General features: G+C 42.6%; 1 protein-coding gene across 1 annotated transcript in view; it reads left to right on the top strand.

Moving 5' to 3' along the window:
- Window positions 1-18576: 18576 nt before the first annotated feature.
- mgat5 (alpha-1,6-mannosylglycoprotein 6-beta-N-acetylglucosaminyltransferase) overlaps window positions 18577-22003 on the top strand; it is a 123993-nt gene continuing 120566 nt past the window's right edge. Inside the window, exon 1 of the mRNA XM_030355478.1 lies at window positions 18577-18890. Within this exon, the coding sequence (XP_030211338.1) occupies window positions 18650-18890 (241 nt within the window). The 5' untranslated portion in view covers window positions 18577-18649. The remainder of the gene's footprint in view (window positions 18891-22003) is intronic.

The raw sequence follows: 22003 nt of genomic DNA on the forward strand, positions 1-22003 counted from the left end.
TTTATTAAAACATCACAACATTGCACTGTTTTTAGTGCTTCAAATAAAAACATGACATAAATATTAAAGTGCTTATAAACTCTTTTTTTATCAACTCAAATTGTTGTTTGAAGGGGCGTGCCCTGGCTACGGCGTTCATTGTTTTTCATATGGATTTTGGACTTCAAGTGGTCATCGCACGTATCTTTGCGTTTCCAATCGATAGTATGTTGACATATTCTACAAAACACCTGAGTGATAGAAGTGTTTTGGATATTGTTCGGCTCTGAATTTGGGGTTAGAACCGAATTACGGGCGCTTCAACTTCTTCTTCGGCTTCTTGTTAGGAGCGGGACCTATTGTTTGCGTGGTGGACCGGGGATTTTTTTTTAACATTGTTGTGCGAGTGACTGCTAAACATTCAGTGACGTTAATGTCACCTGTGTTGTTTCCCTTTTCCCTCGAAACTGAATTTCACCAAAATAATGGCGAATTGCGCTGTATTCCGCTGCATATTGTAAATGTGACGTCTGATGTGCCTTGTCCCTGTTACATGTTATATGTGCTGAAGAACAGGAACCTGCTGGAAATCAGTTATTTTACTAAGACAGGCCCGTTTTAAATTGTAACTTTGTTACTTTTAATACTTTCCTGCTTAATAAAATAATAAAAAAAAAATAAAAAAAAATCAGTTGATTCCGTTTTTATTGTCCAATTCCGTGATTCCGTCCGCGTTTTCGTTATCGCGGATTTCATAGGGCCCTACAAAGGTTCTGCATTAAATTCACATATTCGTCAAAAGTGTTTAAAGTATAAAGTTTTATATGCTTTTTTTTGTTTTGTTTTTAATCGGCAATCGGCATCGTAATTTTTCTCTGAAAATAATCGGCATCGGCACTCAAAAATCAATATCGGTCGGGCCCTAGTACTTATTGCAAGTCGCTTTGGATAAAAGCGTCTGCTAAATGGTCATCATTTGTCAGCTGTCTATCCTCTATTAAACTGCATTGAAGTGACACGTTTGTTCCGTGCATTATTCATTTGCATTATTATTGCATTATGCGTGCATTATTCCTTTTCACAACGTATTATTCCTTTGCACAACGTATGTATTTTCGATATTTGAAAACGATATCGTCCCATTCAGAGCAAGGGAGATTAGTATGATAGGATCTCGGTTAGCAGGCATTTATTGCGCCTATTTTTTAATTTTTCCGTCGACATTTTGTAGTCAGTAGGAACCAAAACAGTAGGTATAGGAACCAAAGTGCCGGTGTTCGGTGTTCCCTGGGATCCACGCAAGCGAAGAGCGTCTACATTGCGATTGGCTGTCAGTGTCTGGCCGCTGAAACGCGTCATAGTAATTTGCATAAAGTTCAACAGTTTTCTTTGGACGCTCTGGTCGCTCAACTTTGGCCGCTGGTAGCGTTGGTCGCTTTGGTCGCTCTTGTCCATAGAAAGTGAATGACTTCCGGCGATTTGGTAGCTCAATTCGCTTCTGGTGTGGACGTTGTTGTAGAATTAATAATAACAACTTATCTAATTCACTTCAACTAGCTATAAGCAAAGAGGAATCGGGGAGTCCAGGTCAAGTATAGATGGAGAGTTTATTGCCACCCGCAAACGAGAGACAGCAAAGCTGAATGGTATTCGCGAATACACACTACTGAATGAATCCCAGACAGCTCCTTATATCCCTGATTTTTACACAATACAAAGTTGGACTTTCATCAAATATAGAATTTCTCATCAGTGTCATACTGTGTGGATGTCAGCATACTCCTATGTCTTCTGAATCCCAATGTGACCTTAGAACATATATTATCCTTATATAAACAGATGATGCACATGTGTGAATGTAAGCATTGTCTTCAGAGAGTACATCAATATGGGAGTAGACTGGACTCTCTGACTGATGTATCACATGGCCCATCAGGTGAGAATATCCTGGACCCACTCACTGGTGTCACACGGCACACAACATCTAGGTTAGAGGTGATCAGCTCTTCTCCACCATTAAAGTATATATATGATATGTAGGCCTAATAATAATCATAGTTTAACATAGAATGTAAGGTTAATTTCTACCACATATCCCCCCTTTGAGGCTTGCCCAAGCCTCAATAAAAGAAAACAATAACACCATCTCTATTACTGAAATTATCCCCTGTCCCCTTTATCTATTAATTAGTCTATGAGACTATGTGCCGTCAATTGGATCAGAATAGTACCACATCTGGCTACCTAGAAAAAACATCGCTAATCTAAAGCAGGGGTTTCAACCTGCATCCAGGGATTGCAACCTGGTGATGAAAAAGATTGCCAAATGTGGTGTATTATGTCCAATATTTTTGACTCCTGCAAAGTATTCATAAAAAGATCATAAAACCTTTCTAAACATAACACCACAATGTTTCCACATTTAGAATACAACCAAATCAAATGTGTACCTAAAATACCCTCATACAAATTATAACAATATGTTTTCAGCATGCATTGAAAATGATCATTCTCCAAAATATGTGACATAATAATAAACTAAAAATTAATAATTTTGAAAATATGCGTCATGATAATGTACCCAAACATGGACATTTCAGCATTTGAAATCTTGAGATTGTCTGTAGGTTTGCACGGACCTGAATGGCTCAGGTGATCTTCATGTATTGGTGCGCAGGATACAGGTGGGGGGTTTTGGACAAGGTCATAGATGTTGCTCCTGTTGGCTGAAATCAAGCCTTGTAGATCACGAGGCCGGCTCACATGAAGAGGTTACTAGCACATTTCGTGAGCCTCCACCTGGTGTTTGAGATATCACAGTCCAATGTTCGTACCCTCCTTGGCAAGGGCATATTTTCCCAACCGTCCAGTAGGATCGGGTCGGGCCTCCTTTGGATCCTCATTTGTGCCTCCAGGTTCAACTGGATCTCCATGTACTCTAGGATGACACCTGGTGCTCCTTTAGCACTCACTGCTCACAGGCTCTCCATCCGTCCTGAGAAGGGGTTATTGATTCCGGAGTTCTCTGCCAACTCTAATCTGAGGCACTATAATCCTTCCAGAGCCCTGGCCACCGACCCATCCAGAGCTGTGTTGTTGGGGATAAACGCACAACATGTCGCCCCTATCATCCCACACACCCCTCCTGGTTCTGCCAATGCATAACCAAGGCTAGCTTAATTTGATAGATCATTCAGGAGATGGCATCTAATTGTTCTGATAGTCCTTCTGCTGTATCCATGGTAAATCTGACAAAACGTTGCTGATTTTATATAGATTATACAATCAATATTTTTGTGAATGGTTAAACACAAAAACAGAATTCATTCAAACCCCTGCCACTATTTGATTGCATCATGTGGCTGTTACTCCTTGCTTGGCAGACATAGTTTGTAGGCTCCGGTGTGTCTGCATCTGGCTCTGGAACTTTGCGTTTCTATTGTAGAAATACAAACTTGTGTACCGTAGTTAGTTGTTCAAAAGCATATTTCCGTTGATTCTATTTTTAATTGTTCTTATGGAAGTCCCTTATGGGGCCCCTTGAAATGTAAGTGAAAGCATGAATCTAACCGTAAGCATCACATGCAAAGTTAGCTGTGTCATTCTATTTAGCTTGTATGTGATAACTCAGTATTGATATAGATATTGATTGATGTCTAATTGATATCTCTCAGAGAGATATAAGGTACTCACCTTGCTTCTGGAAACATTGGACCCGAAATTTGTATGTGTTTTAAATATGTTTGTATTTATAATTGATAATACCTCATTTGCATTCCTTATTTAATGTTTTATGTGTGTATAGATGTGTGTGTGTGTGTGTGGATGTGTGTAGATGTGTGTGTGTGTGTGTGTGTGTGTGTGTGTGTGTAGTTGTGTGTGAAGATAATAATTGCATCTAACCAGTTCTATTTAGTGCTTGAAACAGTGTTTGCTGAATATACGCTGGCCCATTGTCTGAGCTTATCTCTGATTGAATTTCAAACCTTGGCATGGCTTCTCTAGTCAGAAACTTGATTATTGTAGCCGCACTTTGGTCTTTTGATGGGACTGCTTCTACCCATCTGCTGAACCTGTCAAGGATAACTAACATGCACAACATGTCAACATAGTTCATGACCAAATGTCAAAATGGTCCTTCAGGTGTGGGAATGTGTCCCAATGTAGCAGTGATTGTTTTTATTATATTGTGTTTTGCACATAATTCATACTCATTTAGTTGGTCATCAATAATTTTTTGCAATTATGGTGAAGAAAAAACCTTGTTTTCTAATTCTCCTCAACACTCCTCAACACCTCCCCCCTTGCGCAATGGTCAAAACCATGCACACTTAAATGATAAGCAAACCTAACAACGCTGTTGGTGGAACCAACGTTGGAACTCCTTACCTTAACCATCCGTAAAATAAAACCAATCTATTGGGAAGGGAAATCGAAGCCAGTATATCCAAAACCAAAGGTTGATATTGGTGGGTTTTACCATCAGCCGCCCTGAAACCACGCCGTTACCAAGTCATGCACTAAACCGAAAAGATTTCATGGGTCAGCAGGCCTTCATGCCTCAACTGTCAAATAAAACGCAACATGCCCTGTCCCAATACCACCACCTCTGCTGCTGGGGCTGCCATATCTGACTCCTGTTCCCCCTCCACCTTTGACCCTCCGGCTCTTCCTATGATGGTTGCAGTTTGTCACTTCATCATCAAGTGAGCCAGTGCTCACAGTGACTGCCAAGTAATCGTGACTGTGCCTGTTTTAGGTTGTCCCGGTCTTCAAGGTGGGATCTTACCCGTCGTTGGCTAACCAGCCTTCCATACTGGCTTAGTGCAGGATGCCGTGCCTGGGATACAATCAATCCCCACCCATAAGGTGGTTTTGACCGCAAAGTGGAGGGATGGAGACAGAGTCTTCAATCACAATTGCCCATGCAGCCAAGGCTGTAATGGACACACCAGACCAGTTACAACAACTAAAATTTGACCCTGTGTGTGCGGGGGATATATGATGGGGTGAATCTAAAGGTAATTCATCAGAGCTAAAAGTATCATATTATCAAATGTTAATATCCTATAAAAGTGTTGCAGCAGCAGTCATGGCATTTGAAAGGTAAACCCACCACTTCTGAATGTAAATTGAGACCTAGCATGTAGGATCCCTTCCCATCAGATGTAGCGTTAATCCACCTACTGTCCTTAACTAAGGAGATGTGAAAATAAAACAAAAAATCACAAGATTAAAACTTGCATTTTCAATATTAGGCGATTCACTTCTGTGTTAACCGTTACTCATAATCATAATTCCCTTTATAATTCCACCCGATTGTCCTATACTCACTATTTAAATTGGGCGATCTAATCGTATTATATTCTACCTGTTGTTTTGTCTGAAGTAAGCTTTTGGTACCCCTTTGTGTATTCCATCACTCTAAGCAGGAGAGGATTCTCCCCTGCCTCTGTGGCCCTAACACACACGCGAGAGCAGGCTAAAACACACACCCTTTTTTATTGTATTTTACTTATTTAATTTTAAATGACATTTGTCATTGTGGATAACATGAATTCATAAATTTGAATAATATTTTAACGTACTCATTTAGTCTTAATTTTTAAGTATTTGGTTATTATTTCTAGATTGTACGACCACTTTTAATAAATGTCCGTTATTATCGTAATTCCTTAGGAAATATTTTATTTGTGTTGTTATCTTGGCACCTAGACCTCGTCAGGTCCAAACACCAAAACAACATCCACCTATCCACTGCGGAGTCCAAGATTTGGGTAAGCTGAGCTCCTCTTTTGAGGAGTGCAACTGTGTTTACCCTGAATTCTTCTAATAAGAATCCCCAGCGCTGGTAGCCCCCTGGACTTCTGTGGACGAGCGGTGTGCATGTTATTGACAACATTGAACGCTAATTGTTCATTTTATGGAGTCTAGCTAATTACCCTTAAAACCTGTGATTACCATGTAGCTCTAATACTTCGATACTGGGCTCTCCATTGATTTATCACCTCTGGGTTGGGCCCTACCATCTCTCTCTGTGTCCTTTACATTAAACTCATCACATCCAGAATCCTCTCAATCCTCTCCCTTACCCAACATGCTGTATCCCTCTGACCAACACAGTGTTTCACCAATTGCCCTGTGTACCAAGATCTATTGATTCATATCGCATGGTACCACGACGCTATGGAGAGTCTCAAAGGTTGTCGCGACACACAGAACCACAGAGTCACCGATCCCAGTGGTGGTTCTATGATTTTCCTAAAACAGGAGCCATTAAGGGGCCACAGGTTATATCGAAGGACCAAGTAGTACAGTGTACATCCAATCACAAATGTAATCTATTCAGCACAATGCAAATCCATTCTCTCACTCACTCACTCACTCTGAAAATAAGAATTTCTCAGATTGTCACCCTTGGAGTTGAAATAGGTATTGACTATGTGTGTCCCGAGAATCCTACAGTTTTGGCGAATTTCCCTGCCATGGGGAGGTGAGAGGCATACTTTGAACCTACACAAGTGTAAGTGGCTCCAGTGTCGGCCACCATTGGCGTGCCTCTATCATTAACAAGAACCTGTAGTATTGATTCCTCATCGGCTTGTTTTGTGATTGCTACAAGCTGACCCTCCCCTTGTGGATTCTCTGGGCACCCCTAGTATCCCTGTCCCATAATAGGACCTGGCTGGGAGCTACCTCCTTGTTCTTGCCTTCCCTGATAGCCGTTACCCTGTCCTTGCTGGGGTGGGAAAGGGTTCATTGAACAATTTCTCTTAATATGTCCTTCCTGGTTACACCCATAACATATTAAAGGACCTCTGCGTTGTCCTTTGAATCCTTGTTGTTGATTGTTTCTAAACTGACCTTGGGGCCCCTCATTCTGATTATGTCTTTATATTTGTGGGGTTCCCATAATTATGGATGTGAACATGTGTAACTGGTGGATTAGGTGACTGTTGGCTCTGAGGCTGTTCTATCGGGGGAGAGAATGCCTGCTGTCCATTGATTAGAATAGGATAATTTCCTGATGACGTGTCGGGTGCTCTTCTTTCTCTATGTGATCCCCTTGGTTTCCCCTGTGTTTCGAGTGCCAGGGGGCTTTGTAATGCTGTACTACAGCAAGGTTCCTCTGGCCCTTGATCCACACGGGAACTCTCTCCCTGTTTCTTGTTCCGATTTCTTAATTTCCTCCTAGCTTTTTTACTAATGGACTTCACCAAAATCTCTTCGTCCACATGCCTATTATCACTATTAGGGGTGCAACGGATCAAAAAACTCACGGTTCGGATCGTTCCTCGGATCAGAGTCACGGATCGGATCATTTTTCGGATCAGCAAAAAAAATAAAAAAATAGCGTTTGTGATTGCTTTAGCCCGGTCTGATTTTGGAGGAAGGGGCTGCTTAAATGCCGCGGCGATGAGCGGTTGTTGAGCCGCTTTCGGTTTCACTCCTGTCAGTGAAACACCGGGGTGATGTCGCTGTAAATGCGTGGCCATGCTCTATGTGTTTTTCTTTATGTTAGCAATCGGTATGTCAGCTACGTGTTACGTCTGTGTGGTAACCTAGGCGACAGGTTTGTGTGGCAGCGCGAGTATATGGAAACAGACGTAGCACTGGAGGCAGCAGTTATCGCGTTACAGTAGTCACCGAAGTCTAGCCTACTTTTATTTTCCATGCCAACTGTTCTTCATGTTGTACGCTGAGGACAATAAATCACAACGAGCCATAGGACTGTTTGCTTATTGAAAAGGGAACTGTTGCAGACTTTTACCCAGAGCGTGTTAGCTCTGTCCCTGGAACTAGCAGGAATGGTTACGGCTGTGTGTGGACTGAACATGCGCACAATTTTTTTTTTCCATAAATCAATCCGCGGATCATGCGTGTGCCGAACCGAAATAGATGATCCGAACGGATCACGGATCAATGATGATCCGTTGCACCCCTAATCACTATCCTCATCTTCGACCTCACTTTCGCTAGATCTAGTTTTAGCATCGTCACACTCTTCTCCTGCATTTCTAATCCCCTCATAACAGTCCATGTGTATGGGTGCGCCCCTCCTTCCCTGTGATACATTGCTTATCCTCATCTAGTGTGACCTCCCCTTTATTTGCTACCATGCCTTTTAACAATGGATAGACTGACACTGGTTTGTATAGCGGTGGCTCAACCTTCAGAGGCAATGGTTGAGCCTTTTTGTTCTTAGCTATTATTTCTCCCGCCACTCTTTGTAACGTTCGACATCTCTCTCCTTCCTCTAGGAACAAAGCTAGTACTAACTTTTCCCTAGCCTTCTTCTCTAAGGCCGTTTTACCACTTCTGTTATCTATGTAATCCCTTATCACTACCGCCATGTCCCTATACATTATTGGATCAAAAGTCCCTCCCATGGGCCATATAGTGCCTGGTCCTTCTGTCCTTTCTTCCCATTTCTCAGATCTTTTTCATCTCACCTTTGAGAAATAGACGGTCTCTACTCAAAATCTCCGCAGCCGTCGGTACTATATTCATATTCTCTCTAGGTGTATAAACACTATTTTTAATACAATTTATTTGAGTTTATTCAACTCGTTAGACAAATTATTTTATTATCTCTAAGCTATAAATGTGCACTCCTCCCGTGCGTTGCTCTCTCTCTCTATCGATTGGGATGTGCGTCCCAGCTGTTCTTAGATGTACTCTGCTCCTAGGTCCCCACCCTTTCTGGCCACAGGCTAAGAGAACACACCCAGTGTTTCCCACACATTGACGAGACTATGGCGCCCCGCCATAGTCTAATTTCGGCCGCTATAGTCTCTGCGTGCACATGAAGTTTTTTTTTTTTTTTTTTTTTGCTCAGACGAAGTTCGTGTCGCTCTCATTGGGATTGCATGAGAGCACGAAGTTCGGCTGTCTGCCTGCGACTGTGCCGAATAGCCTTCTGCAGCCGAATCCAAGTTGGCAATCCTTGAACTTTATTCAAATGAGAGTCTGGCGAATCGTGATGAAAGCCAATCAGTTTAGCGTGCGTGTGCTTACGTTGCAGAGGGTCTTGAGTTGTCTAAAAAATAGAGAGAGCGCGACATTCGGAATTTTGCATTAACGTATGAGCACTACCTTAACAGCATCCATGATCAGTAAGTTAACTAACTGTAAACATACGATGCTCACAGAGGTGATGCATTTTTAGATGCATACTGTTTGAGAACATAGAACTCCGTTTGACCTAGTGCACACGCAAACATAAAAACGGAGTTTCGGAGTTTTTATAAATGATCGTTTCCCATGATAAAAACTCCGTTTTCGTGTAGCCTAAATGAAAGGGCAAAACGTATGAAAACATGTGTTTTCCCATTGTGTAAACGGGGGGTTTATACAAATGTATAGCCTATGAAACGATTGAGAAGGTGACATTTAGGCCACGCCATTGTGTTTAAATAGGCGTACACTGAGAAAAGCAGATTGGCCATCTGTTGTGTAGAATATATATCTGCAGAAATATACGCCAAGAACGGCTAAAGATAATTCCATCATTTATTATTTCATCTGAATGCAACGTGAGCTGCAACAATAGTGCACCACAACTCAACAAATACAAAGTCCATAATCAATACCAAGGAATTAGTTCTTTGTTAGTGTTAGTTTACTATTAGTAGGCAAACCACCGCGCATGTCCGGTTGAATGCCTGCCTGCCCCCCCCCCCCATAGTCTCCAAAATTTCTGTGGGAAACACTGACACCCCTAGATAAAGTTTCGCCCACTTGTTCCAGACAAGTTATTTATTTCTCTGACTGTCTTAATGACAGGATAAACTAAAAACAAAACGGATTGTAAAAGCCTCCGAGGTAACTTAATCCTACACAACTTAAATACAGAAGGAAACAACGTTTAATAGTGTATCGAAAAAACGGCCGAATTTGTTTGCACAAGATATAGACGGGAACCAGTCACTCATTCGTCTTTAAATGCAAAATAAAAGATTGGCCAAACGCTGAAGCTGGCCTTTTAAAATATGAACTGTCGGATATATAATCATTCAACCAGATCATGAACAAACAAGAAACTTCGTAAAAATACCAACTCAAACGGTACTCCAACTAAGAGACTTATCTATTCAAAAGTGCGAGAAGCCTGGTTTCTCAGAATGCCAAGATCGGAATTAGAAATTCACCATCAACCAGCGCAGGATCTGCAGCTCAACTGCTCCAAGACTTGAATTGAAAATTCACTGGTCGGCACTCCAAGAAAGCTCTTCTCTAAATAAAACCGAGTTAATCCACAGTAATGAATTCTAACTCATAACTCATAATTCCAGATGGGATTTCAAAAAGTCCAACAAGTACGCACTCATTCGACCCGTGGACCTGCACTGCCATACCTATACTGGAACTTTGACACTAATTCGTTCCCCTAGATAACAGTCGCAGGACTTTATAGAAGACCCAAACCAATTTCAGCTGGGGCCTCAGAAATCCAACAAGTGCGCACTCATTCGACCTGCGGACCTGCGCTTGTTCTATTGGAACTTTGACACTAATTCGTTCCCGTAGAACACAGCCACAGGACTTTATAGTAGGCCTTATCAAAAAACAAAAATAACAATTTTGTATAAATTTAGAACCATAAACCGCTTGTTAGTTAACCATAACAACAGAGCGTCTATGGCTGTGCGCGCGCACACTCTATCTCTCGCTGGATCTCCCCAATCTCTCTTCAATGATTACTTTGATTCGTTGGACTGAAGAGACGCTTTACCTGCCGGAGAGCCTTCAGACGGGACAGGAACAGACCAAACAACCGTAGTAATTTGTGGTAAGTCAACTTACCAGTAATTTGACGAGCTCTAGGGTTGTGTGATCCGCTCGTGCCCCGTCCGTCAGTCCAGCAGCCGGGCTGTCTCTGTTCTTCAGTTCTGGTCGTGACGCCAAATGTTGTAGAATTAATAATAACAACTTATCTAATTCACTTCAACTAGCTATAAGCAAAGAGGAATCGGGGAGTCCAGGTCAAGTATAGATGGAGAGTTTATTGCCACCCGCAAACGAGAGACAACAAAGCTGAATGGTATTCGCGAATACACACTACTGAATGAATCCCAGACAGCTCCTTATATCCCTGATTTTTACACAATACAAAGTTGGACTTTCATCAAATATAGAATTTCTCATCAGTGTCATACTGTGTGGATGTCAGCATACTCCTATGTCTTCTGAATCCCAATGTGACCTTAGAACATATATTATCCTTATACAAACAGAGATGATGCACATGTGTGAATGTAAGCATTGTCTTCAGAGAGTACATCAATATGGGAGTAGACTGGACTCTCTGACTGATGTATCACATGGCCCATCAGGTGAGAATATCCTGGACCCACTCACTGGTGTCACACGGCACACAACATCTAGGTTAGAGGTGATCAGCTCTTCTCCACCATTAAAGTATATATATGATATGTAGGCCTAATAATAATCATAGTTTAACATAGAATGTAAGGTTAATTTCTACCACAACGTACAGTTAGCAAGCCATCTCATCAGTTATAATTAATAGGGCCCGACCGATATTGATTTTTGAGTGCCGATGCAGATTATTTTAAGAGAAAAATTACGATTACGATTTAATCGGCCGATTAAAAGCAAAACAAAAAAAAGCCTATAAAACAGTTTTTGATACCTTAAATATACTTTAAACACTTTTGACGAACATGTGAATTGAATGCAGAACCTTTGAGTGTTTTAGAATACATTTACAGTCAAAAATGAGTGGAATGTAAAATGTAAAATAAATAACTAACTCCCAATGTGCTGCGCTCGTGAGGAGTGACTAACACGTGCGTGCTGAGCAGTATGGTCTCACCGTTAGAGTCTACAGTATAACAAATTAACATGGTCTGGGACCTAAAGAAAAACATGCTCAAACAACGCGCCTTGTTTACATTGGTGAGGTGAGCGCGCAGCTGCCTGAGCGAGCGTGCTTTCATGTTGTACGGTAAAATTCAATCTCCTCTTTTTTACTCCAGCTAAAGTTGTTAGTTAGCAAGGCGAGTAGGAGCGCAATCTGCAGGATACTAAGCGCAATAACATTTCTAAAAAAATAATAAAAAAATAAAAATAAAAAAAATAATCGGTTGTAATCTGCGTCTTTTTGGCAGATGTCGATTATTTTCAAAAAGGCTATAATCGGCCGATTAAATCGGCAGGCCGATGAATCGGTCAGGCCCTAATAATTAATATACAAGACGATGATGGCCCTCAAAAGAGTTTCACAGGACCTGATCCCTCCGATTCACCCGATTCTCAATCGAGTTCAGGTGGACTTAAAGGACGGTACAGATCTGGATGATCAAATCAGTATTCCTCTATCCAGGCTTTACTATGGCATCCATTACTGATAAAATTAGTCCAAATCAATTTGTTGTGGCGTTTGGGCAGCAGTTGACCTCTTCCTCCCCCCTTGGTCAGCTATGACTACGCAGGGTCAGCTTTGACATCCAGATCTATGTACCAGTCTGTATTTTGATGATCCCGTCAGGAGGCAGGGAATTTGTATTTTATACAGGTCCTTATAGCCAAGCTTCCAGCAGTCAAGCGGTGCAGCCGTGATGCTGCCCGTGAAGACTCAATTACCCTAATGAATAATTAAGAGGTGAGGCTAATGTGAGTAAAGCCATGAAAATAAAGTAATCTGTCAATTGTTTTGTTTTGGCAACGAGCCGTGTAATATGCAGGATAATGTACATTATAATAAATGTATCCATATCATACCATATCAAGTCCAGACCAACATAACGATTGTACGCGAGAGACATACGGACGTACGCTTACCACTTTTGTAAATGCCATCTATACTGATGGCATTGCCATTTATAGATATAATAGATCTATACATATGATAGATCAATCCCGTTTTAAAAATCGAATCGGATCAGAAGTGTCCATGTAAACGAGGCTAGACACACACGCAATGGCTCCGCCATTGACATAAGTCACACACACAGACAGACAGACGAACAGACACAAGAACGTTTTTTAAAATGACATGCAGCGTAGTGTAATGTCATTTCGCCCTGTGAGCAGACCCGTAGGTTTCGAGCCCCTCCCCTCTCCTCTCGTAGCAGTGAGTGAATACGGCAGGTCAGCGCTACAGAGAAAGTTTCCACCTCTGGCAGTTGACTTCTTTTACAATTTTTGGGGCTTTTTAAGCTCTAAAAGTAGCCACCACACCACACTTTTTTCATAGGCAACTTGAGACGATCGACGATGGAATCCATCTATCGTCGACAGTCGATAGAATCGACAATGGCCTATTCCTAATGTCAACTTGCAGTAGGTGAGATGTATGTTCAAGGAAGAACGTTGGCTGTTGACAAATCCTACTGCTTCCTTAAACCCTCTTTTCTGGCATCCAATACTGGTTCCCCACGATGGTGTAATTGGTACAGGGTTTTCTTTTTTCCAGGGCCTCAATTCACCACTCCAAGCTCTCAAGCAGCCGTTATTTCAGCTTTCTTTTTCTTTCAGTCTTTATGTCTGTCCACCTTCCTCTAGTGTTTCTTCCACCAAGGAACAAAGGGTGCAAGTTTCTCTCGGAGCAAAGTTTAGCTTAGGGACGTTATTACCGCTTTCAGGATCCATCCGGGTTTCCTTCGTCTGGAGGTTCAGATTAGTTAGAGGTAGTCACCTCACCGGTCAGGCCTATGGAGGATAGCTGTGGTGTGTAAAGGTGCTGGAAGACAACAGAATATTCACAGCGAATCGTTGCAGGAATTGAAATTGACCGCTGGTATGCTGTCAAGTAACAAACCTTTTTGCTGTTGGTTGTGTACACACACGAGCGTACTAGGGGTACAGATTCTGTGTATTCCAGTACTTGTAAAAAATGTAATGGCATGTGAAGCATACATCATCAAATGTTATAGAAATCTGTTTGTAGTAATTTTTCCGACATCTTATAATACGTTATATAAGGGGAATTTGTATTTTGGCTATTTTCTTTAGCAGTATATCAATACATTGATGTATAAATTTGTGGACAAATCACGGACCAAGATGGGAAACAAGGTGCGCAAGTAGTACTCAAGTCCTCGCTAAGATTTGAACCATGTATTTTATTATAATTTTCATGATACCTTTTATTAACTGATCAACTGATTTTAAAATGAACTCCATTGAGAATGCTTTGGAGGTCTCGTCTCCCTTTACCGCTGTCATGTGCAGGAACAGGAAACAGCCAGTAAGATGTAAAGAGAAGGGGAGGTTTCAGGAAGGCGTAAATTAGGAGAGGTCATAATTTGCCGGGGAGCATATTGAGTTTGCTGAATTGCCGGAATGTGTGTTGTAGAATAATGCTTTCTAAAAGCTGGAGGCATTGGTCTTATTGGCTTATAACTTTTACCCCCAGTTATGACACCTTCCTTTGAAAGTGAGACAATGCCCAATCTTGACCAATAAAAAATGACACTTCGGTTTTTTTTACATGCCTAGCCCCACTTCCTTAGCTGCGCCAATTCAGCCAAACGATGGCGAAGGGATTTCTCTGTTTCCTCCTTACCTTCTGTATAACTGTCAGCACACCTCCTAACCACTGTCTTTTTATGAGTTGAAAGATTTATTCGCCAGGTTGTTGCGCAGCTCAGGTGGCGAAGAATCTATTATATGTTCTGCAGCTCCAGCCTGGCTGTCGGCACTGCCAGGCCTTTTCTTCTCCTGGCGAACGCAGTGCTGCGGCCAATGGGCACGCCGCCAGAGACCGACTCCGATCCAGAATTAGACATCTGGAAGATCCATCCAGAAAGTGGCCACGAAACCGACTTCTGAGGAATCTGCCAGACTCCTTCTCCCCTCCAGAGCCTTAACATCTCTGACCACGACAACACTGGGTTGCAAGTAAACCCGACGAATGTTGAAGCAAATAGCGCTTATTAAGATTGGCAATTAAACGTACATAAATAATTAACTTGGAACTAGCCATGACGAATTGGAAGCAAATGTCTTTCCTCAAAATGTTGACCCAAATTATTTTATGTATTATTGGTTATCTGGCTGGGTAAACCTTCTGGAATTTATAAGATTCCATGACAACCCCAATTTTTTTTTTGTTGCATCTAGGTAGCGTTGCGATGGTTTCCGCAAACCTCTTCATTTTTTTATTTTTGATAAAATGGTTTGCTTGTTGGGCATGTCTTCAGTTTTCTTATTCAAAGCCAGCTGTCTGCATTGGCTGCTCTGGAACACAGTCCTAAGTGAACAAGACATACGCTGATCTTATCATCAGCACAGCATATTGCATATTGCCGCTGCCCAAGGGCATGTCCCAGCACTGAGATTGTTAATGTAATTCTACCTTCACTCCAACACCACCATTTTGTTTGGGACTAATGAGATAGAAAATGAAGTTTGCTTTATTTTCTTTTGTGGTAATTTTTCTTCTTCTGGAACTTCTGCTCTGTCTTTTCTACAGCATACTGCTTTATTTCTCTCTGAAAAACAATGGTAAAAGCAAATATGAAAGTAAATAAGGGGTCAAATCTTGGGAATTCGGACTAACTTTCATAACCTATTTATGAGTGGTTCTGTTGAGCGTCTGTAGTCTTGAAGTTGGTCTAAGTTACCGAAATTGACCAATAATAGTACATCTCAACGATTTAGCTTTGACATGTTTATGCATTACAAGTTGACTCTTTAAGTGTAAGTGAACCCCTTGGTTTAAATTTCAAGCACTTCACAAAATGCATTTTGAGCTATGTAACACACCATAGTGTTACACAACAAGCAGCTCAACACACTTAGGACTTGGGCCAAGTGGCTCGGACTGGAGGATTGCTTTGGAAGATGGAAAGGACTGCAGAAATCCTCCCTCCACACAAACAATTTACAGCTGCACTGATTGAATGCAGATGAGAGATTCTTTATTTTCTTCATTTCCATCTTGGCTTTGATTTGCATGCAGAAAAAAATATATTTCTCTGGTGCCTCAAGCCAATGTCATTTTCGTAAGCTGTTCACCAATTATAGAAATAATTGAGTTGCCTCAATTATTAAGTTGCCTCCTAAAATCTCACACCTTAGCCAAACGTGAGGAGTCGACTGGTGTGTGGGCCAACAGCATTGTTTTCAACAAATATTTGTTGTTGCCATTCACTGGATGACTTTGACATGACATATTGCTGGAACAGGCAGTCATAATGTTCTGTCAGATAATCCAACGTTGGAGATGTATGGACATGCTGATTATCACATAAACATGGAATCCTGTGCCTATTGAAGTTATTGGTGTTGATTAAAACATAAAAGGAATGTGTTTTAAATTCTCAAGTCACAGAATATGCTATCTAACTGTACATTAGCCCTCTGTGGGCATCATGTGAGGGGGGAGTGGACACAATGACATTAATGGTTTACATTTTAAGCTAGCATGCAAAGAGGTTACATTACGGAAAGTGTTCAACTTTACTTGGTTGAAGTTGGGCTTGTGATTATTTTGATGTCGACTAATAGATTTCACCATACGTCAGTATTTACTAGCCATTTGGGGGCCTTTATCAAAATGACCTTGCAGTGTACTTGGGGCTGGGCGATATGGACCAAAAGTCATACCTCGTTATTTTCAAGCAGAAGGCCGATATAAGATATATATAGATATTGTCAACACTAGCAGGCGGCAGGCGTGGCTCAGAATGGCTTTTTTAGGAGCAAATGCGCTGTGCTTTCAACGGAAATTAACTTTATCAATGTTGACGATAGCATCTCGTTCCATATCTCGTTTGAAAAAATATCAATATATTTAAAATATCGATATACCGCCCAGCCCAAAGTGTTCTCCATGTCATTAAGTAGCTGGCAGGGGGAACCGAGCACCTGCTTGTAGCCTGAGGACATGGATCGAAGTCGTATTGTAATGAAACTGGACTGAAGTCCAGTTTCATTACATTTACATATCGGCACTCAACAGCCTGTATTTCAAGAGGCACTCATCGGGCATTACTCTGGCAGCTGACAATTGGCTGTCGCTGACGGCACCAATACGCCGAGCAGTGCCTCGTGGATTTGAAATATTTAGACAGGCCACAACAGGGTAAGGCTTCTTGGTTACTTTAATAAGGAGACGAGGGAGTGAACCACAACCGCAGACTTTGGGGATCAAACCCAGCAGGCCTTTCGTCTGCCTGTAGAAACCATTGAACATAACTCCTAACCCCGTACCTGCACCTAAAGCTGTGCATACATGTTTACTGCACTCACTTTAGATAATAGCTGCCAATTGATTAATGTAGTAAAATGGAAGCCACTTTGATACAATGGGGATGTTGTGTCACCGTCACTTCCACATTTCCTAATCTGGCCATAGCGCTGACATGTTTTATAGACCTTGGTATTGTAATGTGTTCCTCTTTTCAAATCCCTACTAAAATGCTATCCGCTCCCGACATCAGGTGATTGCATCGCATCAGATTGTAAGAAGAGCCTCGGATTCCTTCAGCTGATGCCTTGGTGTTCCCCGAAAAAGGCTGGCTCAGGCCCTGGTTTCAGTTGATCCTTCAGTTTATTTTTATTTATTTTTTGTCCTTGTGACCTCCTCATCCTATATTTGCCCAAAATAGAGTTAAGGATTAAGGTTGTATTTTGTAACTGTGGTACTTGGTTTATTATGAATCCCTGGCTTATTAATAAGTAGCATCTTGTCTAATAAACATAGGCTGTATCAACAAAGGCGGTATCAGTGGCTATTTTCATCATCTGTTTGTGTGGCCTTGCATTTACAAGCATTAGTGATACCACTGCATTAGTTGTAGACATGGCCTGCTATCAAGTCCGTCCACATTATTTAAATGAACACACTTTTTGAAATATGGCTATTTAAAAATTATGGAGAGGGAGAGAGTATACAACCGTAGGGCTTGGCGATTAATCCGATTTTGATCGCGATTTCAATTTTAGCGTCAAACGATCACAAAATTAGTGATGAGAATAAAAGTGATGACAATATTTTTCATTTCAAGGAGAGCTGGTGGTCAGTAATAAAACACAATTTGTGTCCGAATACATCACATGTCTTTGATCAACAGATGTGCTAGGCTCAAACCCTCACACACACATCTTACCTGTCTGTGAACTACCTTCGTCAATAAAAAGCTATTTGGTCAATGTGAGACCACCTTCATTGAAAACCAAGCCTCTGTCTGGTGAATTCGCCCATGGCTTTCTTATACACAACATGTTATTATGTTGGGCAGCATCAATCCAATAGAAGACCCTCCTCTCCTTTCCTCTCTCCAGCAGCCCTTGAGCCCTCAGGTTTACCGCTAAAGCTTCTTATCTCCTGTCTTTTGTTAGGCAGAATATAGCCAGCGTCTGCAGCCGGCCTCCTGGGATGAGCCTGAGAGATAACCATGGCCCTGAGAAGGAGAGCGTACCCGTGAGGCCTCCACGCCAAACTCCCACGCCGCCACCGTCAACAACAGCCGCCGTTGTTGCCTCGGACACCCACCCAACCATGCCCCTTCTCCCCTCCTGATTATCTCCCCCCTGCCCCCCCTCCCCCTCCCACCCTCTCCCCTCGACCTCAGCCTCCCTTCATCCTCCCCTTAACCCCCTCCCCCCCCTCCCTTCCCCCCACCCAGCCTCCCCACCCCTCCACCCAGCCTCCCCACCCCTCCACCCCAGAACCAGTGGGTAAGAGATTGTTGCCATGGCCACCCCCTTCCTGTGGAAGCTGTCTTCCCAGAAGCTGGGCTTCTTCTTGGTCAGCTTCGGCTTCATCTGGGGCATGATGCTGCTGCACTTCACCATCCAGCAGCGTGCCAGCCACGAGAGCAGCACCATGCTGCGCCAACAGATCCTGGACCTCAGCAAGCGCTACATCAAGGCCCTGGCCGAGGAGAACCAGAGCGTGATGGACGGGCCCTACGTGGGCACCATGACGGCCTATGGTGAGTGACAGCCCCCTACCACCTCCCCCGCTCCGGTGGGCTCTCTACCAGCAACCACTGTTGGTGCTACTCTTATTGTTATGGATAGCATTTACGTGTGGATTTTATTTCTATATTTAAGTGCTATTCCTTGTTGGATAATACAGTACAATAATATAAACTTGGCACAAAAAGTAAGGAAATTTGTGTTTGGTAGATTATTTCTCTGTGGTAACAATGCTTTTTGGTAATAAACTTATACCGTTGGAAAGCCTGTTTAGTTCCCTTTCAAATGGTGCCCCATTTGTAAGGAGCATGCATTTGTGGGATGAGCAGCAGCGCTGAGTATGTGGGTTGCGTGCATGAAAAATTTGCCAAGTCTTTTCTACCATTGCCAAACAGGTTATTTTGCTGTTGCTATTGACACTGGTTTTGAGCTTCTGGTACCCCCAGGTGCTTCCAATCAGGTGCCTGATTGGCACCTGATTGGGCAACTTCAAGCTGGTGTTCAGCAAAACCAAGTTGCGGCATTATTTGGAGTCAGCCCTAGTACCCTCTTCAAACTGAAGGCCAAGTTCCATATTTACAATTACATTTAGGGCATTTAGCAGACGCTTTTATCCAAAGCGACTTACAATCAGTACATTTGTCATAAGAAGTGCATCAATATATCGCTGTCGGTACAGAAAGGATGTTCATAGAACCAAGTGCAAGTACAACAATCGCTAGGCTAACCAATTCCCCGTGTTACAGCCATGATAGCAGCTACTGCAGTTGCTACACAGTTAAGTGCTATAGTACAATACAATACAACACAATACAATACAATACAGTGTACAATGGTGGCCAGAAGGGGGAGGGTGGCTATGCAGTGTCGAGGTGGACTCTGAACAGGTGAGTCTTGAGTCCTTTTCGGAAGATAGTGAGCGACTCTGCGGTCCTGAGAGTGGCAGGGAGCTCGTTCCACCACTGAGGTCCCAGAACCGAGAAAAGTTGTGACTTTGCTGAGCGGCCTTTGCTAGCTCTTCGCGATGGCGGTACCAGGCGTCTAGCTGAGCTAGTTGAGCGGAGGGATCGAGCTGGGGTGTGTGGCTTTAGCAATGCTTGGAGGTAGGCAGGGGCAGTTCCATCGACTGCCTTGTATGCCAGTACCATCGTCTTAAATTTGATGCGAGCTACTACAGGGAGCCAGTGGAGGTCCCGGAAGAGGGGGGTCACATGGGAGAACTTCGGTAGGTTGAACACGAGGCGCGCTGCCGCATTGTGGATGCGCTGCAAAGGTTTAATCGCAGAAGCAGGAAGTCCAGCCAGGAGTGAGTTGCAGTAGTCGAGGCGGGAGATGACCAGTGATTGGACTAAAAGCTGAGCTGCTTCCCTTGTGAGGAAGGGCCGGATTCTGCGGATGTTGTAAAGTGCAAATCTGCAGGATCGGGCGACCGCAGTGATGTTTGCAGTGCAGGATAACTGATTGTCCAATACCACACCGAGGTTTCTAGCAGTTGGAGAGGGAGATACAGTGATGTTCTCGACGGTGACCAGTAAATCCATGTGTGGGCAATCTTTCCCTGGGATTAGGAGGAGCTCGGTTTTGTTGAGGTTAAGCCTCTGGTGATGGGCAGTTGTCCAGGTGCTGACGTCCGCCAGACATTCCGATATGCGTGTTGCAATCAGGGTTTTATCAGATGAGGGGAAGAGAGAAATAGCGTCAGTAGGGGTGTGACGAGATCTCGCGAGATTAAACTCGACGATATTGCTAGTCGCGTTAAAAATCTGTCTCGCGAGATTTGTGAGCTATCCAACTTCTATTTGTGGCCTGTGGGGGCAGTAATGCGCCTTTGCTACGTCTAGCCTGCCAGAACCTAAAGGAGAAGGAAAAGGAGAAGGAGGGGAAGCAGCCATAAGCTGTGTCCGAAATCGTTCCCTATCACGGATATAGTGCACTATATAGCGTGCTCGCCATTTTATAGTGGTGTTCGAATTCTCACTGGTTAATTTCATTCACTATATAGTGCACTAAAAATACCCCAAATTCAAGTGTACATGCGATGTACACTACATGTTACTCCTGTATACAACAATGCAATGCGGTCGTGTTTTTCCGGGAGAAAAGAAGAAGCTGAATAACCGCGAAAACGAATACATTTAATGATAGTCTCCGGCTTTCGTTTAGAAATGTCAACAATTTATTTGGGATTTAACATAGAATATTTAACATCAAAAATTAATTAAAAAAACTTGAACAAGGAAATGTAACATTCATCATCAATATAACCTCCAGCTTTCCTCGTGAGTGCCCGGTTTGTTTACATGGTGTGGGCACATCTGTCTACGTCACACAAATACCCGGCGCATTTACTGACGCAAATGACGTTTAGAAATGTTCAGCGTATTGTCCGAATTCTTGTTTGTTCATTCCCTATGTAGTGCACTATATCATGAACACAGGGAATAGCGAGTGAGCGTATAGGGAACGATTTCGAACACAGCTAAAGACAGCCAGAATGACGTCGGAAAATACCCGTACTACCGTCGAAGATGCCCCCGCCACTTTTAAATCATTTGTTTGGCAGCATTTTGGGTACTTTGATTTGGTTTTGCACATAATATTGTTTGCACTTGAAAAAAAGAGAAATATTTAATTTAATTTATCTTACTTTAACTTTTATAAATTTTAGTTTTAGTTTCAATTTCATGCATGTAAAGAGTTATAATAAAACATTTCAAAATGCATGTGCAACACGGTTAAATAAAAGTCTGTTGTTCCAGTCATATATTTTGTCATAGTTTTCTTAAAATCTCGTCTCGTCTCGTTCTCGTGAACCAAATATCGTGTCTCGTCTGGACAAGGAGCCATTCCATGTCACTTGATAGGTGCGGTTCGTCAGGTAGGATGTGAACCAGGAAAGAGCAGATTCAGCGATGCCAAGTTCGGCAAGAGTGGCAAGAAGGATCTGGTGGTTCACCGTGTCAAATGCTGCGGACAGGTCGAGGAGAATGAGAACCGATGAGAGGGACGAGGCTCTGGCAGCACGGAGGGACTCAGTCACAGCGAGGAGAGCCGTCTCGGTGGAGTGTGCCTTCTTGAAACCTGACTGGTGAGGGTCAAGGAGGTTGTTAGATGAGAGATAGGAGGA

This window comes from Gadus morhua, chromosome 4, assembly GCF_902167405.1.
Source record: "Gadus morhua chromosome 4, gadMor3.0, whole genome shotgun sequence".
NCBI classification, from domain to species: domain Eukaryota; kingdom Metazoa; phylum Chordata; class Actinopteri; order Gadiformes; family Gadidae; genus Gadus; species Gadus morhua.